Below are 18745 nucleotides of genomic sequence, written 5' to 3' on the forward strand. Positions count from 1 at the left end.
TCTACTATTACTACCTTCTAATACCATCATCTACTATTACTATTTTCTAATACCTTGTCTCATCTACTATTGACACATTACTAAAATTCACAAAATATATCAAACAGCAAAATGTATAGACACCTCTCATTTTATTACCTTCTAATACCCTGCTTCATCTACTATCACTACCTTCTAATACCATCATCTACTATTACCACCTTCTAGAACCTTGTCTCATCTACTATTACTACCTTCTAATACCTTGCTTCATCTCCTTTTACCAGCTAGTAATACCCCGCCTACTCTCCTATTATCACTGAATAATACCCCACCTCTTTTGCTATAACTACCTTTCAACGTCCCACCTCCTCTTCTGTTTCTACCTTATATTACAATGACTCTTCTCTTATTACCACCATTCAATATCCCACCTGCTCTCCTAACACCATCTTCTAATACCCCACCTCCCTATCTATTACTGCCTTATAATATCCTGACTCCTGTCATATTACTATCTCACAATACCCTGTCTTCTCTCCTAGTGCCACCTTATAATACTGCATCTCTTCTCCTTTTACCTTCTTATAATACCCCACCTCTTCTCCAATTACCAACATATAATACCCCACCTCTTATACTATGAACCTATAATACCCCACCTCTTCTACAATTACCACCATATATTACACTGCACTTCTTGTATTACTACCTTATAATATCAGTGGTCAACCAATGAAGAAGACTGGCTGAAGGCAAAAGTTCCAGGAGAGAAGAAGAAACCCAGAATAAGAAGGAGAAGATGGCAGCGACAGAGTGACAAGGGAGGCAGGGAGTTCACATTGCTGGTGGAGTGCACACTCAAAGGTAAATCTGCATAGTGTGCATATACTGTATGTTGTGACCAAGAAGAGCTGACCTTCTGTCTTCTTTATGAGCTTCTTTATGAGCTGACCCCTATATCTGAACGGAGCGAGGCCGCTTCCACGTATCTTACATGTGATGTCAGACTCTCCAGTCTATGGTCCCCCTCATACACATATCTATCTGACTGTTTGATGAACAGTTGGAAAATTATCGCTTAATCAAGAAATTCCCAATTTGTTTTCACCGTGAAAGTTATCGCTTTTGACTGATTTTCCCCTTAAGCGGAACAAAACTGTATCTGAGTACCACAAACTGAAAACGCAATTTAATTTATTTTCAATATTCACAGCAAACTCCCCCATCAATCCATGTCTCCATGCTTCATTTTTATGAGAAATCACTTTGAAAAGTACTGCCCTAGCATTTCTAGCCACGGCCATCTTGAGTAAGGGTAGATGATTCATGCCGTATTTATTTACTCTACGCCACTCGCCCTTAGCTCAGGCATTAAAGAGAAAGTAAACCCTGGTGGGTTTTACTTCCTCATTATTTCCCTGCAAAGGTAAAGCATAATGGGCTACTATGCATCGCATAATAGCCCATTATGTGTCACTTACCTGACACTGAAGCCCGCGCCGTCACGGTTGTTCCCACGAGCGGGGAGCTTCCATCTTCGCCCCTCTTCCTTCCGAGGCCGTGAACTCCGGCTCTGTGACTGGCCGTAGTCGCGTGACCTCACTCCCGCGCATGCACATGGGAGCAGCCAGTCACGGCATGACCCTTATTAGAAACGGCATGTCTTTAGTAAATATTTCAAGCACCTACAGGTAAGTGGTGCACAACCACTTTAGGATTGAAGTGAGAAAGCCCCTCCTACCTTCCTTCAAATGAAAGGGAAAAAATGCCCATGAAGACTCCTGGGATTATATGACATTTTGGCCTAGGCCAGAAAGCAGGAAGTAGTTGAAGAAATGGACGGAAAAAAAAAAAAAGCTTAAAACAGGTAAATGTAATATACTTTCCTATCTATTTACTAAGGATACCAGCCTAAGGATTAAAAATAGTTCATGTTGATCAAGAGAGTTTAGTTCCGCTTTAAAGTTTACACACTGAAAGCGTTTGGATTGATGCCAATGGATTGACCATTTTTGTTGCATCGGATGACCAATCAAGACATCCAGCTAAAGTGGTTGTAAACCCTTCCATATGCCCATTGAAGTGAATGGCCTCAGGTGATTTTTTGTTTAATAAGTTTTTATTAAAGTAAAATAGAGAAAAGATATACATACAACAGGTAACATACAAAATGACATAGGTTCCAATGCTCGCAGGTTTACATCGTTTGTACAAAAACCAAAAATATATTTGCCCCTGAAAATACAAAGGGAGAAATACTAGCAAATGTAGTAACTATCTAGTCAGTGGCTTCTATCTATGCGAGCATCTGAATCCAAATATGAAAAGAAAGAAAAAGATCCGAAGCGTTGCTTCAATTAAAGAAAAAGGCGAAAGAAGAGAAAAAAAGAACAGTAAAGGGGGTTAGAGAAGAATAGAGGATAGGAAGGAGAGTGGATGAAGGAAGAGGGATGGTAGGTAGGGTATGGGATAGGGAGGGAGGGATTGTTGGCATGCATGTCAACACGTTTAAGAATACTGAAAATTGTATGTGTCTTGGCAGGAAAGAGGAAAATAAATCAAAAACATTAAAAGATTTAACTAGTAAAAGAAGAATTTACGTAACAATGCTTGATAAATAATCTTAAGGGGTTTGCATTATAAATTCCTTATAGGAGGAGGTGGACTGGAATTTTAGCCAGGGTGCCCAAGTTAGTGAATGTCTCTTAGAGGTGCCTTTAATGTTGTGGGTAATAGCCTCCATGAGATGAACTTCATCTACCTTTTGTAACCAAACTTTTATGGACGGGGTTGTTGGTTGGCCCCACAGAGTAGGAATCAAGGCTTTGGCGGTGTTCAACAGATGAGGAATGAGTGAGCGCTTATATTAGCTTATGGGATCTTTAGTGGCATGAAAAAGAATAGTCCAAGGATCGTTGGGTAGATTGACATCTGAGATCTGTAATATCATATTGCGAATGTCGGCCCAAAAGGGTCGAATGAGTGGGCAAGACCACCAGACATGTGCATGAGTGGCTTTGTTTCCACAGCTCCTCCAGCACAATAGGGAACATTTGGTGAAGTTTGGCTGGGGTGTAGTGCCACCTGGTGAGTAATTTATAGTTGACTTCTGCCATTTTAGAAGCAAGAGAGGAGGTGTGAGCTAGCTGTAGGACCTTATCCCTTTGGTTATCTGTGAGGGGAGAGTCCAGATCAATTTCCCATTTAGCCAGGAAGGGCGGGTAGGTAGGATTTTGAAGAGCAATAAGATCTTTGTAAAATAGAGAAATACCATGTAGAGGGGGGTCCTTCAGATGAAATATCTCTTCTATGTTATTTAAATCTTGCAGACCTCTTAGCGGATGAGGAAAGGAACTTAGGAAGCGTTGTAGCTGGTGGAATCTCCATTTATCCAAAAACGTGATGGGTTTAGGGCCAAGGATCCCAGGGAGTGGCTTAAGTGCGTTGCCGCGGAGAACATGATGTAGTAAGAGAGGCTCTTCTGAACCCCAAGATTTAAAACCTGGGTCTAGTAAGCCTGGTAAAAAATATTTATGGTTGAGAAGAGGCATGAAGGGAGAGTCATACCTCCATGAGAATATCTTATGTAGAGCATCCCATATATCCAATGAGGAAATGGTGAGTGCTGAGGTAGTTCGGGCAAGGTTCATGCAAGAACAGGGAGAATGGCCTCAGGTGATACACAGAAGTGAAACAAATCATTCTATATAGATTGTACCTGTTTATCTGCAACCATTTGTCTTGTACAGCCTTCTACAACACACAGACTAACACAGAATCTGGCAGCATCTCTCAGCAGCACAAAGACTGGGCAAGGATCTGAATTTGCACACTGCACAGCTAAGGGAGAGTAACTCTGAGCCTAATTTGAAGGGAGAGACACACACCTCTTCTCACTTTACACACAGAACAAGCAGAGTTGTGATTTTCAATCACAAGCTGTGTGCTGGAGCTCTCCTCCCCGTCTCCTTTTTTCTCTAGGTGACAAAAAAAGTGAGTCATACTGATAACAGAAGAACCAGGCAGCACCAAGAAATGACACTCAGAGCTTTGGAGAGAGGGAAGTACACAATATAGAATGGCGTGCTTTGCTCATATTTCATGTCTGAGGTTTACAACCACTTTAATTAAAGCAATCAGTTTGAACTGTCGATCACATAACAAATTGTTGTGTGTGCGGTACACAAGAGAGAATCTTGCTGGCTCCAGAAGCTGCTCATCTCAGATCTTTCTCCGTCATTAAGTCACCCGAGTTTACCCCCCGCCTCACCCTCGCAGTCTGCCGTAGTAGGTGTATTATCCTCCCTATAATGAATCGGGGGTCAGAGATTTCACGCTGCATCTCACATTATCACCCTTAATAACAGTGCAATCACTTAGGTCTCCGCTGAATCCATTAACATTAAGCTCTGATTTTCTACACGCCCTTCCAAGAAAACAAACACGATTTCTTTCATCAGCATTGCCAAGTTGCCACCAGCTAATGGCATTTCGATAGGAAAGTGTATGCAGTCACCAGCGAGGCAAGCCGCTGCCCCCTCCCCCATCCTTTTTTTCCGCCAGGGCAGTCAGGTGGGGGCGTCCGTGTGTCTGCAGGCACAAATTAAACCAACGAGAGAGAACGTTCCTGCAGAAGGAACTTAATCTCCAAACAGCTTAGAGGAAGGAACTAAAAGGTCAACGTGTGCAGCATGGAGCCCAAACGTCACCATCAGCAGCCATGATGGATCAACAGATTAGTGGTGGTGCTGCTCACGTAGAATTTGTAACTCTGCAATCTGCATGTTTTATATGCAATACAGATGTCTGGAGGCCAAAAAACAAATAGCAGCAATTCCTGAGAGTGCAGAGTCTGCTATAAAACCAAACACAGAGCACCGGTAGCGGCATCTCAGACTGGCCTTTTCTTAAGGATCAAACAACAGTCATTTAGCAATTCTATTTATCTGGTTCATTACCAGCACCAAAGATCTGATTACTGACAGCAATTGTCAGAGACAATAGCGAGATACTAGCATCTGTGAACAGTATGCAGAGGTGCAAGTATTAAATGCCTGCTTGCAATGTTTTTCCTAAATTATTTTTTATTCACTTGCAATGTACCTTTGAACTTAAAAATTTGACTATTCCAGGAAAAGTCAATTCTTTAGCACGTCCCTTCCATCCTTGAACCTTATAGACTCTCCTATTCTTGGAGTGTCTAATTACTGCCTGTGCTAGCCCAGCTCCTCTGCCCCTCCCCTCAACCTCCCTACATAGACTTTTATGTAGCTATCAGGGGAACAGTGAAGGGGAATAATCTAGAGCAGGGGTCTCCAAACTTTATAAACAAAAGGGCCAGTTAACTGTCTTTTAGGGGGGCCAGACTATGGGAAGTCAGAGAAGAAAATGACCTGGCTTCACTAGGTGTAAATAATGCCCAAAATTTTGAACTAGGGAAGGAATAGTACCCCGTTGTTGGTGTCAGTGGGAGGAATTGTGCCCGCTGGTGTCAGTGGGAGGAATTGTGCCCCGTTGGTGTCATTGGGAGGATTTGTGCCCGGTCCTTGGTCATTGGGAGGCACAGTGCCTTATCATTGGTATTAATTGGAATGGTGCCCCAATGTTGTTGTCAGTGGAAGGGATTGTGCCCCACTGTTGTTGTCAGTGGAAGGGATTGTGCCCCACTGTTGGTGTCAGTGGAAGGAATTGTGCCCCACTGTTGGTGTCAGTGGAAGGAATTGTGCCCCACTGTTGGTGTCAGTGGAAGGAATTGTGCCCCACTGTTGGTGTCAGTGGAAGGAATTGTGCCCCGCTGTTGGTGTCAGTGGAAGGAATTGTGCCCCACTGTTGGTGTCAGTGGAAGGAATTGTGCCCCACTGTTGGTGTCAGTGGAAGGAATTGTGCCCCACTGTTGGTGTCAGTGGAAGGAATTGTGCCCCACTATTGGTGGCAGTGGCAGGAATTATGTTCCATTGTTGGAGTCAGTGAGTGGAATAGTGCCCCAAGGGCCAGATAAAATCAAGCAAAGGGCCGCATTCGGCCCCAGGGCCACAGTTTGGAGACCCCTGATCTAAAGTATCACTGGAAAGACAGCTCTGAGCCTGCTGGAGCTGCCAACATCACATACACATTTAGTTTACCAATTAAATTGTGCAAGTATATATTGCTGAAAACGTTTCACTTGACATTTTAAGCTAGTTTTAGCATGTGGTTCATGCTACAATCAGGCCTATGTGTGAAATTGAATATTCAGTCCTAAAGGTGGACCTAGCGTCAGATATATTTTTTTCACACTCAGTAATGTGTCAGTTTACCACTTCTATATATTTTTTACCTCTCACATGATTCACAGTACTCCCCCTGACAATGCCTTCATCTGCTTCTCTCTCTCTAGGACAGCGCCATCCTTCTTCAGCTATCAGATATCATCTATTGGGTTCTGGCTCCTTATCATCCAGCTATTTGCTTGTTGTTAAAGCGGAGTTCCAGTCACCTGTGGAAAAAATAAAAGGCAGCAGCTACAAAAACTGTAGCTGCTGACTTCTAAAAAAACAGCCACTCACCTGTCCCACGATCAAGCGGTGTGTTCACCCCAGTCGGTCTCACCCGCTGTCTTCAGTCCCTGGCGTCGGCATCTTCACTATGGGCACCCGGCTGTGACAGCTTGCGGCTTCACAGCTGGGTGCCCACTGCTCATGCACGAGTCGTGCTGCGCATCATGAATGGTGGATGCAGTCTTCAGGGACCTGTCAGTGTCCTAGAAGACTGCAGGGGTGAGGGAGGGAGGAGAACCTCCTTTCCGAGCGCCACACCTGTCAAAATCAGGTACCTGCTCCCCCCCTCGGCCCTGAAAAGTGCCAATTGTTCAAGCGGAGCAGGGAACAAATCCTTAAAGTGGAATTTTCCCTTTTGGGTGGAGCTCCACTTTAAAGACACCTGCAGGTGCCGCCTCTGCTATGTACTGGTTGGTAAAGTGGAACTTTAGTCAGAAGATGAAGTCCTGCTAGATAGCTTCAGGCTGGCCCCTTTTACAGGTATAGCTATGTAAAACATTAATAATAGGTGTCTATACTGTTCAAAAATTCAGTAATACCCTGTCTAACCCTGCTCTGCACATGCTCAGTTGCTCCTTATTTTTAGGCATTTTTAGACACTGCTGAGTTTGTAGTGGCCGATCTGCTGACAGCGTTAAAGTGGAGTTGCACTCAAAAGTGGAAGCTCTGCTTATCTGCCTCCCCCCCCCCCTCCAATGCCACATTTGGCACTTTTTTTGGGGGGGGGAGCGGGTACCTGTTTTTGGCAGGAACCCATCCCCACTTTTGAGAGATCTCTCAGAAGTTCGGCCCCCTCCTCCGCAAGGCTTCACTGCCGGTTTCCCTTACAGGCAATGGCAGCAGCAGCACCTGAGAGCCAATGGAAACATTAGCTGGGGTGCTGACATTGCTGGATTCCAGGACAGGTAAGTGCCCAAATATTAAAAGTCAACAGCTACAGTATGTGTAGCTGCTGACGTTTAATTTTTTGTTGGGGGGTGGAACTCCGATTTAAAGCTGAATTAAACCTCCTACCCTTTACAGCCAAGGAAGGTGCTTCTGTTTGATCTGCAAAGGTGCTGCACATGTGATCAGTTATGACACCAGCTATTTAATAGTTTGACAGTTTGGTTGAGGACACAATCAAACGTGACTGTGCATTTCCAGAATTCCAGGAATGTAACTTTTTTGAAACCGGTCAATTGATGGGCTTAGTCCAACTTTATAATTTACTGCTGTTCAGGGGCTTCAGGCTTCAGTAAAATGGTAGCCTCCAGCAAGAAGAATCAGGAGCAATGCTGGGGGCAATTTACAGCACATTATTTTGATAGCATAATTATTAACATGGAATGTATGTTCCTTGCTAAAAAAAACAAAAAAAAAAAAACAAAACAAAAAACCTTATTTTTTATCAAGTTGCTATGGGTAAAGTTCCACTTTAAGTAGCCAACAACTTTTGGTGTCCATAACAACCAGCGATAACTACATTTATGTCCCCCCCCCCGTACCTCCTTCCATAGTTACTTAATTAGGTTGAAAAAAGACACAAGTCCATCTAGTTCCTTGGTGGTCAGCATGCTCCAGCTCCTCTTGTGCAGGAGCAATGCTACCACCGGAGGGGGGAGGAGCTGGAAAGACGGGGAAGGACAGCTAGGGGCATCAGCTCTTAGAATGTGAGGTGGGGGGCAGAGTGACTCCTCCACAGGAGCTGGATAATGGTGACCACTTTGGAAGGGAGAGGGGGTGCATTGCTTGTTTATATATCTCCTGATTGTTAAAGGGTAACTCCACTTTCGGGGGGGGGGGGGGGGGACAGCAAATCAAGAAAGAATAATGTAGCGTATACAATTGCGACACAAGTCATATTGTAATTGAATGTTATTAATAATATCTTTTCCTTCTCAATCTGCAGCTCTGTAATTTTCTGTAAAATGCAATATGGCAACCTGGAGGTGTTCTGTACAAAGAATGTGTACAAAACGCCCCAGAAACATAAGTTCCTGCTTGTGTGATTGGCTCACTGATTTTGCCAGAAGTCTGCACTAAGATACAAGTCAGATTTCAGGCATCCCCTGCAACAAAAATTTTATTTTTGGTGAGATACTCCCAATAGGAAATCCCATCTAAAGGGATGCAGACCCTGCAGTATTCTTCAATGGTGCCCTGCAGGTGCAGCAGCTGATAGATAATTATGAAACCGCTCCCATTAGATTCACTTTCCCACATGGACACAGAGAAACACACAGGGATTTCTTCAGAATAACAAAACGTAGGAATCTGCAACAAAGTTTGTTAAAATCCCTGCAATGTACATACATTACCCAGAGGGGAATGTTTTTTTCCCAACAAAAGTGAAGTTACTCTTTGAGGAAGACGGTATGTGGCTCCTTAACAATCAGCTATTCACTGGTTGGTAATGACACTGGTGGGTGCCCGCTCCTTAACAACCAGCATCTTTGTGCTACGTGATCCTAAAAAAGCACCTAAAAACACACCCTGCGTGTGTTTTTGCTGCATTTTTGGCGCATTTCCCATTTACTTAAATGAAAGGTGCATCTTTGTTGAGCTTTTGAAAAACACACTAAAGACACAGCATACCCGACTTTTCAAACTACAGTGCAAACGCAGCTCAGCAATGTAAAAAAAAAGTCTCATAGGATTTAAAAAGTCTCATAGGATTTTGATGCACTTTTGTCCTGCTGGAAATGTGCCTTCTAGTGTGACAAAAATGCATAGGTGTGAAAGGGCCCTAACACGGGGCTCAAAGGATTGTAAAATTTACAGTTGCTGCCCTGTCAACTACATGAGCTCACTCAGAAGAAGGGAGTCAGTGTGTGAGCTGAGGTTGATAAGAGGACAGGCACAGAATTGATGATGACCTCTGACCCTCTGTCTCATCAATGGAAGCTCCTGTAATTGTATTCCAGCAGATCCCCTACAGGGGTTAGATTTATGTGTTATTATTAAGGTGGGTTACACCGTTATGGGTCACTGGGTGACAAGATGTTAAATTTACCAAGCTACAAAGATCGTTGTTTGCTATGATGACAATGAGGTTTAACAGTCATTAAAATGTAAAAAACAGATATATTGCTAAAAATAATGACCATTATTGCATGTAACACACAAATATAGTTACATAGTTAGTCAGGTTGAAAAAAGACACAAATCCATCTAGTTCAACTATAAAAAATAAATAAATAAATAAAAAATAATATCATACAATCCCATATGCCCAATCCTATACCCACAGTTGATCCAGAGGAAAGCGAAAAACCCCAGCAAAGCAATTTGCTACTACTGGGAAAAAATTCCTTCCTGATCCCCGAGAGGCAATCAGATTTTCCCTGGAACCACTTGTATACAATATATATATATATATATATATATATATATATATATATTTAAATGTTAGTTACCCAGTTATATTATGTACATTTAGGAAAGAATCCAGGCCTTTCCTAAAGCAATCTACTGAGCTTGAGCTTGACCTCTGGAGAAATCTCTTTTCCTCTAGATGTAGAGTGCCCCCTTGTCCTCTGTGTTGTCCGTAAAGTGAATAACTCAACACCAAGTTCACTATATGGACCCCTTATATATTTGTACATGGTGATCATATCTCCCCTTCATCTCCTCTTCTCAAGAGAGAATCAATTCAGTTGCTCTAATCGTTCTTCATAGCTGAGTTCCTCCAATATGTGATCAGAGTTTTACTTTAAAATCAAAGTGCAACTCAAAATATTCTTCGATCCAAAAAATCCCACCGCCGAAGAGAGGCTGGTCACCTAAAGGGTATTCCAAAATCTCTAAATATAAATACAATATACAAAATCTCTGCAGCCCTCATACATCCCTGCAATACTCACCAGGTCCGGCTGTTCACCTCGTATCGGTACAAATCATCCACCAAGCCATACTTGTTCCCTGGCAGAGCCTTGTACCCTCCATGCACATATGCAGACTTTGTAATCGGATCGTAGACGCTGGTGTGACCGTAACCTCCCTGGACGATGGCGCCCCGTGTCTCTGGAACCAGCCAGGTGTTGGAACCTGAAATAAACCAGAAGGCAACCTTAGCAAAACTTGTAAGCAGAAATAGATACAATGTATCCAAACCTGACACAATATAGTAAAGTAAATATTCTATTTAATTATTCTTTAAACATATTCATGTAAATAATAATAATAATGGTGTGAGGAAAAAAGCAGAAAAATAATCAATATCAACATAGAGCAGTGGTTTCCAAACTGTGGTCTGGGGGCTGGATGTGGCCCTTTGCTTGCCTTTATCCAGCCCTGGGGCACAATTCTCCCCACTGACACCAACAATGGGGCATAATTCCACCCTCTGACAAAGATAAGGAACTATTCCTCCCACTGACACCAATGATGGGGCACTATCCCTTCCACTGTCACCAATGATGGGGTACTATTCCTCCCACTAACACCAATGATGGGGCACTATTCCTCCAACTGACACTTATGATGGGGCACTATCCCTTCCACTAACACCAATGATGGGGCACTATTCCTCCCACTAACAGCAATGATGGGGCACTATTCCTCCAACTGACACCAATGATGGGGCACTATCACTTCCACTAACACCAATGATGGGGCACAATTCCTCCCACTGACAACAATGGTAGAGCACTATTCCTCCAACTGACAACAATGATGGGGCACTATCCTTTCCACTAACACCAATAATTCCTCCCACTGACACCAATGATAGGGCACCAATTTTCCCACTAACACTAATGATGGGGCACAATTCCTATTACTGACATCTTTGATGGGGCACTATTCCTCCCACTGACACCAATAATGGGGCACTAATTCTTTCACTGACACCAATGAAGGGGCACTATTCATCTCACTGACACCATTGACGGGGCATTATTCTTCCCACTGTCACCAGTGATGGGGCACTACCTCTCCCACTGACACCAATAATTGGGTATCACCCACTGGCTACAGTCTGGCCCCCTAAAGTCTAAAGGAAAGTCACCTGGCCCTTTGTTTAGAAAGTTTGGAGGCCCCTGATATAGAGCATGACTGGTTGGGGATCTGGGCTTAGTTCCTCAACCAACAAAGGTGGGGACATTAGGGTGTGGGTTCTTCTGGTGCTGTGACTTTTGTGATTGGCTCAATGTTCTCTGTACCACACTATGGAATATGTCAGAGCTATATAAAAGGATTATAATAATAATAATAGCGTGTGACTGTGTTGGGAACATCAGATTGTAAACTCCTCTGGTCCAGAGACTGATATGACAGAGACAATATGCTTTGTACAGCGCAGAACTATATAAACGAAAAAGTAGAAATTAATTAAAGTAAACAAAATTGAGCAGTGTGTAATTCTTCCTCCTGTGACCGCACAGCCAGGAGGAAGAGCTGAATTATAATTCTGTTTTTCTAGATCTAACCATTTCTTCGAGCCTGATTGCAACACGGCCAATTAATATGAGCATGTTAGAAGCTGCGGGCGGTCAAGTCGTTTATAAATAATGTATGGTTCGGGACTGGGATGGAGGATGAGCGAACTGCAACCCTGATGAACGGTGCTCGGGGGAGATCACAAGTCTCTTTATATAATCTAAGGAAACTGTGTGATGTCGGATGGCAGACGTCACAGTCTGATTTGAAGTGAAACAGAAGCAGGAACAGCCAGATGCTGGGGAGGGTTTACAAGATGGAATTATTGGACCTTCAGCTCAGGGGTCAGATACGTGGGCAAATGTCAACTGTTCCAGGACAGAGCTAAAAATAAACATTCAAAATTCATTGCTAAGCACTCGAAGCCAAAGTGACAACACCTCAGGGGTACCCCAAATGCCGGGGCCCATAATCTGTAGGCAAGAGGCTGACATTCAGTCCCCTCCAAAAGCCTCTGTCCCGGGTGAGTCTGTCACAAGCACTAAACCAACTACAACTGGTCACACAAAGCCACATATCTTCTTTGTGTGATTGCATAGTTTATTCCAGGGGACTCCAATTTTTTTTAGTACAATGACCATATTGTATTTTTTTCAAATATTTACAGGCCGAAAAAAGCCCCATTAGGGTCCCTTTTAAAAGCCCTCTTTACCGCAAGGTCCCCATAAATTTTCCCTTACATCAGGGTCCCCATCACAATCCCCCCTACATTAGAAGTGGAGACCATAGGCAGACTTTCATGTTGTAAACATTTATATATACTTAGTGAAGTGACTGACCTCAGGTGATAGAGAGGAAGCAAATCCTCCTACATAAGTTGTACCTGTTTATCTGTAGCCCTTTCTTCTCTACATCTGCTCAAAGTGCTGAATTTTAAAGCTTGTCTGAGAGTTCAGAAAACAGGGGGTGGAGAGCTATAGTTACACTCTGCAAAGCTCAGTGAGGAGGGCACCGAGAGCTGATTGGAGAAAAGGGACACGCCCCCCCACCCCCCTTCACTCAGCACCAGACTTGAGGTTGTCAATCAGTTGGAGGTGCCTCCCCTGTCACCATTTTTCTCTTGGTTTCAGGAAAACTTGTCAGGAGTGAAGATAGCAGAGGAAGGAGGCAGAGGACAGAAATGGCACTGAGACCCTATACACACTATTCGATTTTCTGCAGATTTTTGTCTTCAGATTTACCAAACCCATGTAGTGCAAGGGCCTGCCTGATTGCATACAAATTGAAACTCTTAAGGTTTGACCTCATATTATATGGTTTTGGTAAATCTGAAGCGAAAAATCAGCAGACAATCTAATAGCGTGTATGGGGTCTTAGCCCTGATTCACACTGAGCCGCGGGAATGAAGCCATGCGAGTTCAGCTGAACTCGCACAATTTCACTCCCGCATTTCAGTCCAGATTTTGGCGGCGATATCACAGACATCTGTGCGGGTTTCTGCACAGACGTCAATAGAAATCGCACCCTGAAATCGCAAAAAGTAGTACAGAAACTACTTTTTGAAATCGGTGCGGCGCCACAAATGCAGCGTCGCACCGATTAGGAGTGTGCCTTTGCCGGCAATTGCCGCCGATTTGACATGCAATGCATTAGGCATCTAGACGTGGTGAAAAAGACTAGCTGTTCAAACCGTGCATCAGAATGGGGAAGAAAGGGGATTTAAGTGACTTTGAACGTGGAATGGTTGTTGGTGCCAGACGGACTGGTCTGAGTATTTTAAAAACTGCTCATCTACTGGGATTTTCACGCACAACAATCTCTCGGGATTACAAAGAACGGTCCGAAAAAGAGAAAATTTCCAGTGAGCAACAGTTGTGTGGTAGAAAATGCCTTGTTGATGTCAGAGGTCAGAGGAGAATGGGCAGACTGGTTCCAGATGATAGAAGGGCAACAGTACCTCAAATAACAACTCGTTACAACCAAGGCATGCAGAATACCATCTCTGAACACACAACACATCAAACCTTGAAGCAGATGGGCTACAGCAGTAGAAGACCACACCGGATGCCACTCCTATCAGCTAAAAACAGGAAACTGAGGCTACAAATCGCACAGGCTCACCAAAATTGGACAACAGAATATTGGGAAAACATTGCCTGGTCTGGTGAGTCTCGATTTCAGCTGCGACATTCATATGATGCCTTGTATCAGCGGTTCAGGCTGGTGGAGGTGTAATGGTGTGGGGGATATTTTCTTGGCACACTTTGGGCCCCTTAGTACCAACTGAGCATCATTTAAATGCCATGGTCTACCTGAGTATTGTTGCTGACCATGTCCATCCCTTTATGACTACAGTGTCCCCATCTTCTGATGGCTCCTCCAGCAGGATAATGCACCATGTCACAAAGCTCAAATCATCTCACCACTGGTTCCTTGAACATGACAATGAGGTCCCTGTACTCCAATGGCCTCCACAGTCACCAGATCTCAATCCAATAGAGACAGGAGACTCACATCATGGATGTGCAGCCGACTGCAGCAACTGCGTGATGCTATCATGTCAATATGGTCCAAAATCTCTGAGGAATGTTTCCAACACCTTGTTAAATCTATGCCACGAAGAATTAAGGCAGTTCTGAAGGCAAAAGGGGGTCCAACCTGGAAATAGCAAGGTGTACCTAATAAAGTGGTTGGTGCGTGTATTTTGTCCATTTTTCATGTGTGAGGTTTACAATCACTTCAATCCTCAAGCAGTGCACATGGGGGATATGCTACTGACCCTAGCTAGAGACTAGATAAAATCTTGTAGCAGGACGTATGTGACCCACGGGCTGTAGTTTAGAGACCCCTGGTTTATACCATGATTAACACACTGTTTTACATTTAGAATTCCAGTCCAGGACTTTTTGATGGCAGTAGACTTAAACTAAATGTAAACCCAATTAATACAAGCTCATGAAGGCTTTAACAGCCTAATACCCAATCTGCAGCTCTTTGATACTCGCCATTTGGCCCTTGGCAGACCCCAGTAGCCTGTAGAGGAAACAATCATTTATAAAGAGGCCATGGTGACCATGATGTCTAGTAGTCTCATGTAGCACATCCCCAGTCTCTGATTGTCTCCTGTTGTGCCTCTTCAGTCCCCAAGCACCCCTGTTACATGGCTACAGCCTCTGATTGTCTTGCTCTAGCGGTCTCTGACAGTCTTCTGTTGTATGTCTGTATACAGAATATCAAGTGCAGCCAGTTGGAGTTGTCAAGGGCCACAGTTGAGACCCCCTACACCCTGTATGTTGACAACCAGTGCTTTAGCATGTTAAGGTCAATATATCTCATTTTCAGCCTTTTTTAAATCTGCAGCTTTTAAGAAAATAGTCCCTGGTGTTCCTGCCATAAAGGTTCGTTGTTCCGGTACTTTCTGTTATAGGGTGACAATGCTCTGTCCCTGCCTAACAACTGTGATTACCAGTTTCTGAAGGAGATGACAAAAGGCTGTTTCAACACACATTACACAGGTATGATCCACTATTGCCACCATCAGAAAACCCACTCTGAGAAATGCCATGCAGCCATCTCTGGAGTGCATGTAGACAGGAAGATCAGCAACACTGAGATAGAAAAGAGATGTGCATTGTATTTTATTTTAAACGTGCTTATGACATGCAGAGAAAACCATTATGATTGCCATTCGGCATTACTTTTACTTCAAATGATTTTATAGTAAACAGACCCAGATTTTTGTTTTTTTTTGCTATTTCTTTTTAAATTCTATTTTTATATGATGCCTGCGGTTTCATTTTATTTATTTCATTTTATGCCCTTTCTATTTTTTTTTTATTTTTCTGGTCTGATAAATATCTATTGCTGGAGAAGAAGAGGTCAGGGCTCTGTGCAGGCCAAGATTCTGAAGTGTGTCTGTGGGAATTTGAGCCCATTTGTGAGGTCAGGAACTGATGCTGAATGCGAAGACCTGGCTCACATTTGGCATTTCAATTCATCCCAAAAGTGTTCAGTAGGGTTGAGGTCAGGGATCTCTGCACGCCACTTGAGTTCCTCTAAACCAAACTGGTCTACCAATGTCTTTATTGAACTGGCTTTGTAGATGGGACACAATCTTGCTGGAAAAGAAAAAAACTGTTATTGCTATGTTGGAGGCACACAATTCTCACTGTAAACACCAGAACTCCATTATTCGAGGGGCTGCATACACTTTTGGTGTACCCAGTGTCGGCTGGTGTTTTGTTTTTTTTTGGGGGGGGGGGTGGCGGCAAACAATCCGGTCGGTTTGGTCACAGACGGCTGGGTCATGGGTGGGGCACACACCGCAACACACCGTAACACAACTGGGTGGGCTCGGAGCGCAGTGCTCTGTGCCCCCGAGACAACCCTTTTTTGAAGCCTATTAAAGCCTCTGGTATGTATAGTGATTTCTTCTTTATAGGGCTAGATAGATTAGTGTCAGATCATGGATGTCTGTAGATGCAGGGAGTTTAGTGTTAGGGTAAAATTTTTGCAATGAAGCCTGCTAGTGCAATATACAGGCTCTTGCAATGTCTTCCCCCAGCCTCAGGTCTGTAGAAAGGTACAAACCTGCTGTAATAGGGCTGAAAGAAATGTGGCTCAACTACGTCCAAAGTGACCAGATGAAGAAGGAGGGATTATCGCTGGCACACTCTGTCACAGTAGCAGAGGGGTCATCCAGGAATTATCGGCAGGCACATACTGAATTCACATCATCACAAATAGCTGCCAGAAGAAGCACTCCAATTCATGTAATGGGGGTAGTAGTGTCACGATTTGGTTTCGGAGATGTTGTATGCAGCCAAGCTTAATGCTGTAGTAAACACTGCTCGGTGACTTGTACCTACAGGTAAGCTTCTAATAAATCTTACCAGTAGGTACAAGAAATATCTTCTAAACATGCACAGCTTAACAGATATTCACTATTTCTGCAGACGGTGAAGCCATTGGCGCATGTCCGCAGCTCTCTGAAGGGACAGCATTCTGAATATGCCGTCCCTTCAGATCGATGTGCTGCAGCAGTGGCTCCCACACGGGTGTGCGTGAGTGACATCATCACGGCTCGGCTATTGAAAAGGCCAGAGCCCATGAACCCGGAAGGAGGACCGAGTGAAGATGGAAGCCCTGACAGTGCACTGCTAGAGGGCTTCGTTTTAAGGTAAGTCTCTCATAATGTGCTAGTATGCGCTGCATACTATTCCAAGGTATGTTATTCATCAGGGATATGCAATTAGTGGACCTCCAGCTGTTGCAGAACTACAAGTCCCATGAGGCATAGCAAGACTCTGTCAGCCACAAGCATGACACCCAGAGGCAGAGGCATGATGGGACTTGTAGTTTTGCAACAGCTGGAGGTCCACTAATTGCATATCCCTGTTATACATAGTCACATGGGTCCAACTTGCGGTTAGTATAAAGTATATGTGAACCCTCACCTTGCCATTCAGTTTAAATGAAAAAAGAAAAGCAAAACATTTGCGTGAGTGTGTGTGTGTATATATATATCTATATATAGATATATATATACCGTATATATTATGATGAATACTTTTCTCTTCCAGGCTGATGACTGATATATATGCTGCATAAGGGGCTGGGAGTGGAGAAATAGCAGTACACTGATCTTCCCAGTGAATGGCTGTGCAGGAGGGCATGTCAGCACAAGTCTGATCATTGGAGAACAAAAAAGTCTTTGCTTCTGGCACAGCCAGAAAACTGACCATCATGGGATGGATGTACTTCTATGCCTAGTGTGGTTTGAAATAGGAAAGGAGGGGGGCTGGCAGGATCACCAGGTTTATCACACAGGAAGCAAAGAGAATAGGATACATTTTAACACAAGTAAATAACACCACAGACACATTTCCGGAATATGAAATGCTGGGGTAATATATTCTTTTACAGACCATAAGGAGCAAGAAAAGCTCGTTTTTGGGGGGTTTTAAAGGCAGAGTTTATTTTGGATTATATTTTAAGCAAAAATGAGAATCTTGAACTGTAAACAAATAAAACTTATTTATAATAAAGGAATGTACAAAAAATAATATATATTAGTATTCTTTTTTTTGGGGGGGGGGGCTAATGTATATAATAGTAAAAATAATATTAAACAATTATTATTATTATTATTATTATTATTATTATTAATAAAATGTATTATGTTTAGGCTAAAATATGCGTTCAATGACACGTTCTAATGATACTAGTTGTATTGATGTATTATAAAAGAAATTAAGATACAGTGCCTTGAAAAATTATTCATACCCTTTAAAAATTTTCCACATTTTGTCATGTTACAACCAAAAACTTAAATGTATTTTATGGGGGGATTTTATGTGATAGACCAACACAAAGTGGCACAAAATTGTGAAGTGGAAGGAAAATGATAAATGGTTTTCCAAACTTTTTGCAAATAAATATATGAAAAGTGTGGCGTACGTTTGTATTCAGCCCCCCGGAGTCAATACTTTGTAGAACTCCCTTTCACTGCAATTACAGCTGCAAGTCTTTTTTGGGGATGTCTCTACCAGCTTTGCACATCTAGAGGGAAATTTTTGCCCATTCTTCTTTGCAAAATAGCTCAAGCTCTGTCAGATTGGATGGAGAGCGTCTGTGAACAGCAATTTTCAAGTCTTGCCACAGATTCTCAATTGGATTTAGGTCTGGACTTTGACTGGCCAATTTTAACACATGAATATGCTTTGATCTAAACTATTCCATTGTAGCTCTGGATGTATGTTTAGGGTCATTGTCCTGCTGGAAGGTGAACTTCTGCCCCAGTCTCAAGTCTTTTGCAGTCTATCACATAAAATCCCAATAAAATACATTTACGTATTTGGTTGTAA

The 18745-nt window shown here is 43.1% G+C and overlaps 1 protein-coding gene across 1 annotated transcript in view; it reads right to left on the reverse strand.

The window, feature by feature from the left end:
• Positions 1-18745, reverse strand: part of ATRNL1 (attractin like 1) — a 968544-nt gene that overhangs the window by 720595 nt on the left and 229204 nt on the right. The window contains exon 9 of the mRNA XM_073595827.1: positions 10364-10547. Coding sequence (XP_073451928.1) covers positions 10364-10547 — 184 coding nt within the window. The remainder of the gene's footprint in view (positions 1-10363; positions 10548-18745) is intronic.

The sequence above is a fragment of the Aquarana catesbeiana genome, linkage group LG08 (assembly GCF_042186555.1).
Source record: "Aquarana catesbeiana isolate 2022-GZ linkage group LG08, ASM4218655v1, whole genome shotgun sequence".
Classification (NCBI taxonomy): Eukaryota; Metazoa; Chordata; class Amphibia; order Anura; family Ranidae; genus Aquarana; species Aquarana catesbeiana.